The sequence below is a fragment of the Lissotriton vulgaris genome, chromosome 9 (assembly GCF_964263255.1).
Source record: "Lissotriton vulgaris chromosome 9, aLisVul1.2, whole genome shotgun sequence".
NCBI lineage: Eukaryota > Metazoa > Chordata > Amphibia > Caudata > Salamandridae > Lissotriton > Lissotriton vulgaris.
The window spans coordinates 940,791,075-940,804,722 of NC_141697.1; the positions used below are offsets into that span (position 1 = coordinate 940,791,075).

The 13,648-nt window shown below is 43.6% G+C and overlaps 1 protein-coding gene across 1 annotated transcript in view; it reads right to left on the reverse strand.

Moving 5' to 3' along the window:
• The window catches only part of LOC147692578 (cadherin-related family member 4-like), a 256,491-nt gene that overhangs the window by 219,587 nt on the left and 23,256 nt on the right, over positions 1-13,648 (reverse strand). Inside the window, exon 2 of the mRNA XM_086939538.1 lies at positions 6,565-6,733. Coding sequence (XP_086795664.1) covers positions 6,565-6,733 — 169 coding nt within the window. The remainder of the gene's footprint in view (positions 1-6,564; positions 6,734-13,648) is intronic.

Sequence of the window (13,648 nt, forward strand, 5' to 3'; positions counted from 1 at the left end):
AATTCTATAAAAATGATGCTATCTCCCCTACTTCTTTATACTATTTCCATGCTCCCTTTACACATCCCTCTCTCTTTCTTTAAGAAAACTGATTCTCTACTACTGAAATTTCTTTGGAACGGTAAAAGATCCAGAATAGCCCTTGCTTCATTACGTAAAGACAAAGCTAACTCTGGAGTCCGCTTTCCTAATTTCAAACTTTATCATTGTGCTTTTTCCCTGAAGCAAACGACTCGCTGGTTATCATCTGATTTACCACATCATCCCCCTGTCTGGTTAAGCATGGAATCTTCTTTCATCTCCCCTTTCACCTTTCAAGAATTCTTATCTTTTACATCCTCCTTAACTCGTCTTCGCTCGCCTATTCTTTCACATTCTCGTAATCTCCTTTCCCCTTACGTCTCGTCCTCTTATTCATCTCTTCTCTCCCTTCATGTACAACCAATTTGGAATAATGCTCTTCTTAAAATAAAAAATCGTACCATATATTGGAAAACTTGGCATTCTCGAGGTCTTTCCTGGATATCTCAATTAGTGTCTCAAGGTAAACCTCTTTCATTTCAACACCTTCAATCTCTTTTCTCTTTACCCGTTTCTGCCCGAACTCAATACGATGCCCTTTATCCAGCCTTACTTTCATATCTTCAAGCTCTCCCTTCCTCTAACGAAATTCCGGCAGCTTGCAGACCCACTTCCCTTTTATTGGACGCAGCTCCTTCTGCTTCCGCCTTATATAATTCTTTTCGCCTTACCAATGATAGATTAAAATCTCATACTGAACTCGCTTGGGAGATGGACTTTTCTCAGACATGGCCGGTTCCTCTTTGGGACAAAATCTGGACTAAACTCCATAAGACCTCCAGAGCTGCTAACACTACCCAGACTTTATTTTTTATTTATTATAGAATTTTATTTACCCCACTCGCCCTATTCCGTTTTGCAACAAACACTCCCTCCTCCTGTTGGTCCTGTTCATTCCCCTCTGCTGACCTTAAGCATATGTTGTTCGACTGCCCTCCTATTTCCCAGTTCTGGCAGTTGGTCTGATAGCAAATTCAAAAGATTTTTCAATTCCAGATCTCCTTTTCGCCTCCACTAGTTTTTCTTGGTTCCCTCTCATCAGAACTTCCCCGTCCCTCCAACCATTACCCTTTACTTGACCTCTTCCTTGCTGTAGCTTTTCATACCATTACTTCTAATTGGAAACAAGCTGCGAATGTTACCTATCAATCCTGGTGGAATGCAATTTATTTTAATCATCGTTTAGACACTAATTATGTTTCTCCCATCTCCTTAGCTATTAAACGTGACCTACTTTGGCTCCCTTTGGTAACATATCTCTCTCCTTCTGCTTCGGTTCCTCCCTCTCCTGCTCCGGACACAGTTGAAGTCCGCAAACCCCCATGACTTCCTCATTACTTGTTTATTCATACTTGTATTTGATTATTATTATTATTATATTCATATATATTGTATTTTTGCTTAATGTATTCCTATCTATATGATATGTTCATGCTTTCTCATGCTTGTAATGCTTATTTTTATGATGTTTTTACTTTAATGTTTATTTCTGCCATTTGCTTATTGTAACTCTTCTGTTTCCTTCCCTTTCCCTTCCTTTCCCCTTTTATTCCTCAATAAATCAAACTTTAAAAAAAAAAGTATTATCAGGGGAGCTGGCAGATAGATTGCATTGCCATGTGTGTATTAAAGTAACAGTGGAATGGTCTTTCTGTGGAAGTCCAAGATATGGAAACATCTGAGTTAGCATCTCACCGTGTTGAAGCATCATTTGACTACCTGATTTGCTTGTGGTATAAGAGATGGGCTAAAGTGCATGATTACCCCAAGTTTCTAGAATTGAGCGGAGTAAGATTGTGAGGGTCCAAATGTCTTGAGCCAAATGGTTATTCGGTGATGATTCATCCAACTACCACATGCAAGAAACTTGCAACAGCTCTACTGCAGCAAGCATTTTCCTAACTTACAGCAGTAAATGTGAGATGGATTTACAAGCCGCAGTATGATTTGACTGTTGTGAGAATAAGTATAGCTGCTGAGGTGAAAGGATGAGATGATATTGGACATAGACTCAGTTAAACGTTAAATAGCAGGGGGCAATGATTGAGCACTGAGTAACACCAGCTGTGTGCTCGAATGGTTCAGAGGAGAATTGATAGAGTAATCACTTAAGGCCAGATGTACGAAATGAAATTGCATCTCTCAACGGGCAGAATCACAATACATGTCTGTTAATACTGCCTTTCAATATGCACAAAGACCCAGTAGAAATCGCATTTTGCGATTTCCTAAACAGGAAATCGCAAATAGGGATTTCCTATTTGCAATTTACTAAGCACATGTACAAAGCATTTTCTAAATGCATAATGGGCATGTAGAAAATGCTAATACCATTGGATCCAAGTTGATGGTAACCATGAACAATAAATAAAATGCACCTAAAATGCATTTTTTCAAAGTACTGTGCAGCGCGCACATGCCCCTATGGCATTTGTGCACCACTATCTTTTTGGGGGTGCATCAAGCGGGAGGGGCTTAGGGCTTTCATCAGAACCAAGGTAATCCCTCTTTAGTCTACCTATTAGGACTATTAAAGACGTCCATATGGATGGTCAGTGAAAAAAGGAACTTACACGAAACCATATCATCTATTGGTAAGTTGGAGGTCAGGTCAATTGACCTACATGCCGATGAAAAGTCATGTAGGCACCCTTGGTTTTGCATTTCCTAATTTGCGATTTCCGTTTAGGAAATCACAAATTTGGAACTGCAAAACCATTGGTACCTGTAGGAACAAATAGTTTAGCATGTCCAAAATAGTGATTTTCTAATAGCAATTCCTACACTATAGGAATTGCTATTAGGAAATATGTGTTTTTTTAACATTCCATTTTGCATTTCCTAAATATCAATTTCTTAGGATTCGCTATTTAGGAAACACAAACTGGACGTTTCATACATCTGATTTAGGAAACACAAACTGGACGTTTCGTACATCTGGCCCTCAGACCTCAAAGTAGACAATTTAATGTGAAGTGTGCTTTTGGGAGAAGCTAATATTTTTTCAGGGCTAAGATGATCAGAGGCCGTTTTATAGATGGGGTTCCGTGGGCGCAAAGGGTGTTTGCACGCCCCCTGGGGCACTTTGATATTACAGAAGGGGATGCGGACGCTTATGTGGCCCCTTCTGTAATACCGATAGCGCTGGCGCATTTAAAGCACTAGGGCTATAAACAGAGGGTGTTCCCTCATTTGCATAGGGCGTCCCTATGGAAATGACAGAATTCCTTTGACTCTGCGCCTGCGCCATATTACAGACGCGGGCGCAGAGTCAAAGAAGACTTCAGGAGGCGCACTGACATGCGCCCATTACAAGGTGGCGCACTGTCAGTGCGCCTCCTGACAGCAGCCCTCTGCAGGGGGTAAACGGGGTCCCATGGGTCCCCCCAGAAATCCCCTTGCAGACGGGTGCAGCCACTGACTGCACCCGCCTGCAATGGAATCTCTAAACCCCTTTGAAAGTGCAAGCGGATGCCGCCTGCATTGTGAAAACACGGAGCGGCTGCTCCGTGTTTTCACATGAATGCGAGTTCGCAGCTGCCCTGAGGGCAGCGCATACACCATAATGGGGCGCATTATCATTGTTTGCGTCCCGCGCACCTTGTGAAACAGTGATAATGTGTTATACGGCCCATGATGGCTCTGGTTTGCAGAGATTGTAGCTGCTGGTGTGCACTGAGGTAAACTGTGGAGAAGCATTTGAGTCTGGAGACTACAATAACTTGAGTGAGCATAATGCAATAGAAGATGACCAACAAAGGGCAAAGATAACTTCAAAATTGCTCACAGTTTTAAAGGGAAGTGGAATGGGCTCCAATTCAGATGACCAGGTAAATGGGATCTCGGGTGAAGTTTCTGAACCTAATGTCTAAATCTCAGTTTTTCAGTGATACGACAGAGTTATTTTCTATCACTTCAAGCTAATATTACCGGTAAGTTTGGAGAAATGGATTTGACACCACAGCAGTTTTAATGTACGTTCAGGACAATGTGGGTGCCATTCACATACATTTGAAGGCTGAATTTTTATTTATTTATTTATTTATGGATTTGTAGAGGGCCTGAATCACCCCCTAAGGGGTTTCTCTGCGCTTAGGACAAGGCTGCTGGCTTGCTGATAAAGGAGTTAAAACAAAGTGGACTTAAGAAGTTTCCTAAAGCGAAGGTAATCAGGGCTGAGCCTCAAATGAATGGGCAGCTGGTTCCAGTAGAGGGGGGCGAGGTATGAAAAGGATTTACCACCTAATCTTGCTTTAATAATCCTGGGGATATGTAGAAGCGATTTTCTTCCTGACCTAAGAGTTCTTGAGGGAGCGCAAGGCTTAATCTTCCTAGAAATGTAGGATGGGCCTTTGTAATGTAAGGCTTTGTAGACTGTGAAGCAGACCTTAAACTTGAATGGAGCTATTATACTTTCCTGGGCGCATAGAGATGATGGAGAGGAAAGATGAAAGGGCGGAATATGAGCTTCTCCCTGAATAAGAAATGACCAAGCCTCACACATTGTCTCTGGTCGGTGAGAGAGAAGCATATCTAGTTGAGAGCCTTACAACTACTTACCAGAGCCTTTTCTTGGCAGGTGGCTGGCAAGTGTGTTTGGTGGCTGTTGATAATTTAGCAGGATTGGTACAGTATTTTATTATTTGACTCAGATATCCATTAGTTGTCTGATATTGAGAACTGCTATTTCAGTGCAGTGATTAAGTCTAAAATCTGTCCGAGTCTGAGAAAATGAAATGTTCAAGGTATAACTGCGGTTGCATGGTGACTATGGATTCAGTTATGAGCAGGGTCTGGGGGCTCAGTGACTATTGCATCCACTGCAGGAATCTGTGTTTGATCTCATGGTCACAGGTTAGAATCCTGGTGGCTCCATTCAGCCTTTCATCCTTCCAATGTTGGTAAAAAGTATGCCATTGAGTTTGGTAACTATAAAAATATGTTGTTTCAGGTTGAACATGCTTCACAGATCACCACTTATGTTACGTTATGTAACCTTATGTTAAGTTTTCAAGAAAAGATACAATAGGACTGGGTCTATATATACTAATGAACTTGCATATGTTACTGAACAATGTGTATCACAGCCCTCATCCAGCACACAGTCTTTCATCTGTACACATTTAATATGCCTACACGAGGATCACATCAGAAAATGTACTCCAAAAACACAATCTGATTCTGTAAAGTAAGTATTTCAAAATTACCAATACATCAAACTGCAAAACTGCTATAATGCTCCCCACGAATACCATTTTCAATGTTTTTCCCCTTTTATATATGAGTTTGGTGTTGCAACGCAACTTTTACAACGGACTTCTATTACAACGCAACTTTTACAACGCAGGATCCATTACAATGCATGCCTTTACAACGCATGTCATTACATAGCAGATGCTATTACAACGCATGCCATTACAACGTAAGTATAGGTAAGTATATAATTTTTTTAAAATTTTATTTAATATTATTTATTTAATTTGATTAATATTAAATGTACATAAATATATTTACTTTTAGGTTTTAGGGCAAGGTTTGGTTTTTGGGGTACAGGGGTATTTTTAGGTTTTAGGGCTGGGTTTGGTTTTTGGGGTACAGGGGTATTTTTAGGTTTTAGGGCTGGCTTTGGGGTACAGGGGTATTTTTAGGTTTTAGGGCTGGGTTTGGTTTTTGGGGTACAGGGGTATTTTTAGGTTTTAGGGCTGGGTTTGGTTTTTGGGGTACAGGGGTATTTTTAGGCTTAAGGGCTGGGTTTGGGTTTTGGGGTACAGGGGTATTTTTAGGTTTTAGGGCTGGGTTTGTGTTTTGGGGTACAGGGGTATTTTAGGGTTCACTTTTTTTAAAATCACGACTTTTAATAAATTAAATAAATTAAATTAATTAAATTAAATTAATTATATTATTTACAATTAATAAATTATTTAAATAAAAATTAAATAAATTAAATTAAATTAATTACTTTTTTAAATTAATTAAATTAATTAAATTATATTATTTACAATTTATAAATTAATTAAATTAAATTAAATTAATTATTATTTTAAAATTATTAAAATTAAATTAATTATATTAAATTAAATTATATTATTTACAATTTATAAATTAATTAAATTACATTAATTAAATTAAATTAAATACATTAAATTAATTAAAATTTTAATATTAATTAAATTACAATAATTAAATTAAATTAAATTAATTACTTTTTTAAATTAATAAAATAAAATTAATTAAATTACATTAATTAAATTAACTTAATTACATTTTTTTAAAAAGATATACTTACCTATACTTACGTTGTAATGGCATGCGTTGTAATAGTATCTGCTATGTAATGACATGCGTTGTAAAGGCATGCATTGTAATGGATCCTGCGTTGTAAAAATTGCGATGTAACGGTCTGCGTTGTAAAATAACGCGTTGTAACGTCATACATCCATGAGTTTCAGTGGTCGTCAGTAAAATGTCCTTGATGGAACCAACCTATCGATGTAAACCTTTCACCGCATCGGGGAGCTTCATTGACATCCAGCACTTGCACTGTGAGAAGAGATGAAGTATACTGCAGCTCAGATCCATTGTAGGTGCTCACTGTGATGTTGAGAACATACAGGTTTTGTGTCTCAAAATCCAGCAAACCTTCCAAAAATATCTAGGAAGGAAAGAAAAATCAGTAAATACACTACTAACCACAATTTTTGACTAATAAAAACCAGCACTCAGAAGGGCTACCCAACAGAACAACTGAGAGTCAAAAAGCAGACCTTGCAACACAATCAAAATCAAACATTTTAAGTAATCTCCTTCAAAGAATGAACTGAGAAACAACAGACATAAAAAACAACAGAGAAGGTTATTTTCCTTTAATTTTCCGACTGTTTGAAAGCACTTGGCCTCAGCATAATTCAGAGAACAGGGGCTAGATGTAGGTAAATTAGATTTACCTATTCTTAAATACCGAATTTTACCGATTCGGTATTCATGAATCAGTAAATCTAATGTAGGTAATCATTCAGTATCAAATACCGAATCCGTAGGAATCGGTATTTACCGATTCGGTAATTACCGAATTGGTATTTGCCATTGATTCCTATGGGCCTTAAAGCCCATAGGAATCAATGGCAAATACCGATTCGGTAATTACCGAATCGGTAAAAATATCAAATTGCCAAGGGGGACAGGGTTTTACTTTGACACCCTGTAGCACCCCTGTTTCTGGCTTGTGTGCCATGTGACACACATACATGCCCTTAGGGCATGTATGTGTGCCACATGGCACAGATGTGCATGTACACAGGAATTCGTTATTTACCACCCAATAGTATTGGGTGGTAAATAACGAATTCTTAAGGGCTTGTGGCACTGTTTACTGTGCCACCTACATCTGGATTTACAGAATCTGTACATTTACCGATTCGGTATTTTACCGATTCGGTAAATCTACCGAATCGGTAGAATTCACCAATTTTGTAAATATCAAGCCTCCTACATGTCAAACACCAAATACCGGTCGGTAACGACCGAAATCGGCCGTTACCGACCCGTATTTTGTCTCCTACATCTGGCACCAGGTATTGTTTGGTTGATCTGTGCCTCCTGAATCATAAACTGAGGGAGCCTTTTTGACCGTGGAGGAAGGTTGATGATCTTCCAGGAGGGTGCAGGACTGTCTGCTCAATTTGGAAATCCTCGGCTGCTTGTTGGGGACCTCCGTGTTGTGAAGAGAGCCCTCATTGCCAGGGCTTCTTTTGCAGCACTAAGTTTTGCTGGGTGTTTAGAGCACCCGCACAGCAAATGTTTTGAGCTGAGAACATAAAGGAGTTGAATCTCTTAATACAAAATAAAAAGTGTTGTCATTGTACATGGAGTTGTGCACTGCCTGTATTCGCCATATATCATATTGAAGACACACATAAACTCAGGCTGGAGATTTTATTAAGGCCTCCTCCTGGTGATATTAAAAAGTGGGAAATGTTTGCGCTCTCCTGCAGAACCCACACTCACCGATGTCATGGCAGCCATAAATGGTGTCCAAACATCTTTGGGTCAAAAAATTGAAGCTTTGGACAATAAACTGAACACTGTCACGATCAAGGTCAACCTGATACGAGCAGATCTTACAAAAGCGAGTGAAAAAGTTAAATCGTTCGATATTAAGACTGCTAGCTTAATCGACGATATGGCATTGTTGCAGCAGGAAGTGTGTGATCTAAGGCTTGTCTGGACCTGACAGACCGGAAGCTCGACGAATATGAGGGAAGAGAAAGGCGCAACAACATACGCATCCTTGGGGTGCCCGAGAGGTCAGAGGTCCCGGCGCCAGACCTATTAGTGGAAGATTTTATCTTCAATTATCTCAAGCCTAAGGGACTGAGCAACATTGTCACAATTGTGCAGGCTCATAGGGTGCCGGGGGGGAGGCCCAGACCTGGGGCACCCCCTCGCCCGATGACTGCGAGAGTACTGAATTTTCGCGATAGAGATGCGATCCTACAGGCAGTTCGTGGGGGGGGGGCCCCAGCGATACGAGAATACCACGCTTTCCTTTTTCCCAGACTTCACCCAGATGGTGCAGAAACAACGGCAACGTTTTCTTCAGGTGAAGAAGAAACTTAGAGACAAGGGACTAAAGTACGCCATGATGTACCCGGCTCGGCTCCGTGTGGAAATCGAAGGGAAGGCCTGTTTTTTCGATAACCCTGAAGTGGCATCGGACTGGGTTGACAGCAGACACTCGAATGGGCAGGAGGGGCGAGACCGAGGTGGAGGAGAGGAGCAGCGGGAGTGATGGAGGCCGTTCGAAGATTTAAGCTGTTTTGGATTGTCAGGTAGTGGGGCGGATCCGCAGCCAGTTCTTTAGCTGGACTCTGTTGACTGTAAGATAGCTGTGGATTGCCCCAGATTTGGAGATTGTGGTTTGGGGGGCTGGAGGGGGGGGTCGGGACATTGTCTCTCCTCCCCATTACTACCTTTAGCTAGTTTGTGGGTTAGGTATTGGGCGACAGGCACACTGCTGGTTGGGGATGGGCTTCAGCCATATGCAGGGGTGCATGGAGGGGGGCTGGGAGTTGGAGTCGACAGGGTTTTTTGGTCTTGGGGTTTTATTGTGTGCAGAATTGTTTGCAAAATCTTTCTTCTCTTTCATTTCCTTTTTCGCATCAGGAGACAATGTTATGACAGTATTGATTCCATAGCAGTATAATATCAAATGTTAGAGGCGGATCGGGGATAAATGTGCTTAGCTGGAATGTGAACGGCCTCAGTGATAAAATTAAGAGGGGAATGGTTAGCCAGTTGATTAGACGTAATTCCCCGGATGTAGTGCTACTACAGGAGACTCATCTTATCGGCAATCGTTGCATGGCCCTACACAAAGGGGGTTATAAATTGGCTGCACACGCTGGTTTTACTACGGGGTCTGGGGGGTTGGTGTATTGGTGAAAAATTATTTTCCCCTGCATATTCAAGCTACTTGGTCTGACCAGCTAGGTCGGTATATTGGTGTGTCGGGGCAGTGGGAAGGGAGAACGGTTACCTTCATCTCTGTATATGTCCCGCCTGGCCTTCAATCCGACACTTTCAGAGACCTGGGTGCAATCTTCCTGACTTTGCCGTTGGGCCTCCTTGTAATAGGGGAGGACTTTAATTCAGCGGTGGACGGGGAGGTGGACAGATACCCGGCCCGAGCCCTGAGGCCCGAATTTTTAGAAACAACGGGGTTGATGGATGGATGGAGGGTACGTAATCCATATGGGGTACACTACACACACGTATCTGCAGCGCACCACAGCCTGTCTAGAATAGACTATGTACTGGTACCAGCGGCACAGGCCGCTACTGTTTGGGAGGTGCGACACCTGGGAAGGGGAATCTCTGATCACTCTCCAATTTGGCTTCAGTTGGAAATCGGACAGTTGGATGTAGGCAGAGTAACCCCTATCAGCGCATGGCACTTGAAAGACCCCGCCACCAAGAAAGAGATTGTCAAAATCACAGAGAGATACTTCCAAGAAAATAGAGCTACGGTGGACTCGCTGCAGATTCTGTGTGAGGCATATAAAACCGTTATTCGGGGGGAGGTTTTATCTCTGGTTGCAGGGGAAAAAAGGCAACAACAGGCAGACATAGAAAGGGCAGAGGCTGAAGTGACGAGGTTGGAGGGGGAGGTGTCCAGGGCAACAACCCCGGAAGGTGTACATCAGTTAAAACTGAGACAGGATGTATATAGAGGCCTAGCTAGGGACAAGGCTAGGGCACAGAGCGAGGAGACTGAAAGCAAGATGTACGAGCATGGCTATAAAGAGGTAAACTGATAGCGTGGCTTGAAAAGGGAGAATGGTCCTCGAGGCTGGTGCCAGAATTGCAGGGAGAAAACTCCAGTACCGTCATAGACCCACAAACTGTAGTGGACAAATTCTCAAAATATTATGGTGGGGTGTATGCCTCGGCTGGGGTATACACTGAGGCAGATAAAAGTGCAATGATTAAAGCCATCCAGATGCCCACGCTGTCGGATGACAACCAGGAGTATTTAGACTCTCCGTTTACAAATGATGAGGTGGCGCTGGCTATTAGAGGTGTACATTCCGGGAAGGCCACGGGCCCGAACGGAATTCCCATCGAGCTATACAAACTGAGTGCCACTAAACTAGCTCCATTTGTTCGATCCATGTTTGAAGAGAGTAGGGAGAAGGGTCAGCTCCCATACGACCAGAGCGTGGCCAACATAATGGTCATCCACAAAGCGGCAAAGACCAAGATTCTCTGCTCATCGTACAGACCTATCTCGTTGCTGAATGCCAAGCCTAAAGTCTTGGCGAAGCTGCTAGTGACGAGGTTAGTCAAAGTCATCACCACTTTGATACACCCGGATCAGTCCGGCTTCATGCCGCGTCGGAATACGGCCCTTAATTTGCACAGGTTGCACTGGATATTGGGTAAGACCCCGACGATACAGGAGCCGGCGGTACTGGTGTCACTGGATGCCACCATGGCTTTTGATAGGGTCGTATGGCCCTACCTGTTCGCAGTATTGGGGAAGATGGGTTTTGGACCAGAGTTTATCAATTGGGTGCGCCTTCTATACGAAAATCCCCTGGCTAGAGTGGTGGTAAATAATCGAAAGTCTGCCAATTTTCTCCTTGGGAGGGGCACGAGACAGGGATGTCCCTTGTCCCCACTCCTATTTGCCCTGGCCCTGGAGCCACTGGCAGCGTGGTTTAGGTGGGATAGATCAATCCGAGGCTTTCGATGGATGTTGGAATGGGAGGACAAAATTTCACTGTATGCTGATGATATCCTGCTTTACCTCACCAGCCCAAGGGAATCCCTGATGTGTTTTCTATATGTGCATAAGGGTTATTAAGGGGTTCGCGGGGAGCACTCCTGGTATCCTTATTTTTATCCTGCTATTCTATTGGTGCTGTGACTGATAAGGGACGTCAATCCTTTGGATCATATGAGTTTAGGCCAACAAAGGTGTCAGTCCAGTCACGCACTGTTCATTTAGTGATATTCCACACCTTATTCTTTTTTGCAACGTAATCAGTAATTAATCAAATTTGATTAATTACTGATTACGTTGCAAAAAAGCATAAGGTGTGGAATATCACTAAATGAACAGTGCTTGACTTGACTGACACTTTTGTTGGCCTAAACTTCTATATGTGCATACCATATTTGGGAGGCACTCCGGTTTTGCTATAAACTGGTCAAAATCAGTGCTCTTCGTTCTCAGAGGTGGCCCGCCAGCCATCCCAGAGACTTGCCCAATACAAATCGAGCCGACAGGGTTTAGGTACCTCGGTGTTTATATAACGCTTGACCCGAAGTTAAGATATGCTAACAATCTGGCCCTCCTCTGACTCGATTTAAAGGGGATGTGACGCGTTGGAAGGCGCTTCCTCTCTCGCTCCTGGGAAGAGCGGTACTGTTTAAGATGATGGCCCTTCCCCGATTTCTCTATGCACTCCAGAACACAATGGGCCCAGTGCCGGCATCCTATTTGAGGGAAATAGAGGCCCTCCAGAGACAGCTTCCCTGGGATGGTGCTCCCCGTATAGCATTTTCTAAACTCACTTTCCCCTGGTATGATGGGGGATAGGATTGCCGGATCTGCGGAAATACGATTGGGCCTCCCAATTGGGGGCGGTGAATCATGCTATATACGGGCCCCCTGGGGATCCCGGATATGCCATGGACCATTGACAGGTGCCGGGGGGTGACTTCACCAGGGCACTCTATGCCAGACCCCGCCGGTTCCCCCTTGCGGGACCAACAGCGCACGCTGTGCAGGTGTGGCATGCGGCCAATAGACATCTCAAGTGGGAGGGGAAGCTTACCCTAGCCACCCCATTGTGGAACTCTGAGAAGCTGGGGAGTTTATGGAAGTCCAAGGGATTTGACAAATGGGACTGTGACAGGGGGGAGCAGGACGGAACCAAGACTTACCAATATATGACACCAAGACGTATGAGAAGTACCCTTTCCCCTCTTTCCACACAGCAGTCCGAGAACTGGAGACATTTCGACCCACAGTGTTTTTGCCCGACCAGGAAGGAGTAGGGGAACACTGTTTCTTTAATTGGGCCGAGCTCGAACAAGGCCCTGCCCCCAGGTATGACGCGGATGACGGGGTAAATACCGGAAGAGACGATACACCTCTGTGTTTTTCACCCAGAGGAAGCGAAGGCGTGGGAGGAGGCGAAGGAGCGGAAGACAGCGTGGAGGAGAGGAAGAGTGGAGAAGTGTCGACAGCAGAGGCGACCCGCCGAGCAGAGAAGCCAGGAGGCCAACGTCAAGGCGCTTCGCCCAGCCACGCTTCAGGGGAAGCGTGGTTTTCCCAGGTACGTTCTCGTATCGTAGACTGGGTGGGTAGAAAGGGTTTTAAACCACCCTGAGACCACACTCGATCGACCTTGACACTCCCTTTTCCCTCGCACATTCGGCACCAGGTTAAAGCATTTGTTTGGCTTAATGTGTGACTCCTCACTCCCTTTTCCCTGACACTGTGAGATACATAGCACCAGACTGAAGCAAGTCTATTTTTCTTTTTTATGATGGCAACAACGTCAGGTCCGGCGCCTACATCCCCCAGAAGCACCCTGGAGAGGAGAAGTGGGCTGGTACTCTGGAAGGAGTGTCTTTCCCCAACAAAGAAAGACATTGATACCCCTCACCCTTATTACAGAAGCGTGGTACGCCGAAGGCATTTACTAAAACCAATAAAGCCTTCTTTACCTTCCCTTCCTGTCCCCGCGAGTCATTATAGCCCGCAACAGGGACCTTATTGGGATCACGCAGATCAAAGATATTTGGGGGTAGGGCACAGTACACGCTTTTAGTTCTCTTAAGGAACAGTATCGCCTTCTTGACAATGAGCAATATCGCTACCTTCAGGTTAGGCATGCACTACTCACGCATATCCCCAGAGACAGGACGCTTCCTGAGGCTTCCCCTCTTGAAGACTGAGTGCTGGACGGCCACCTCCCAGAGAAGCCAATCTCGTTAATATCTAAAAAGCTTATAAATTGCATGGAAGACCCACTAGTACTTGTCAGGACTCAAT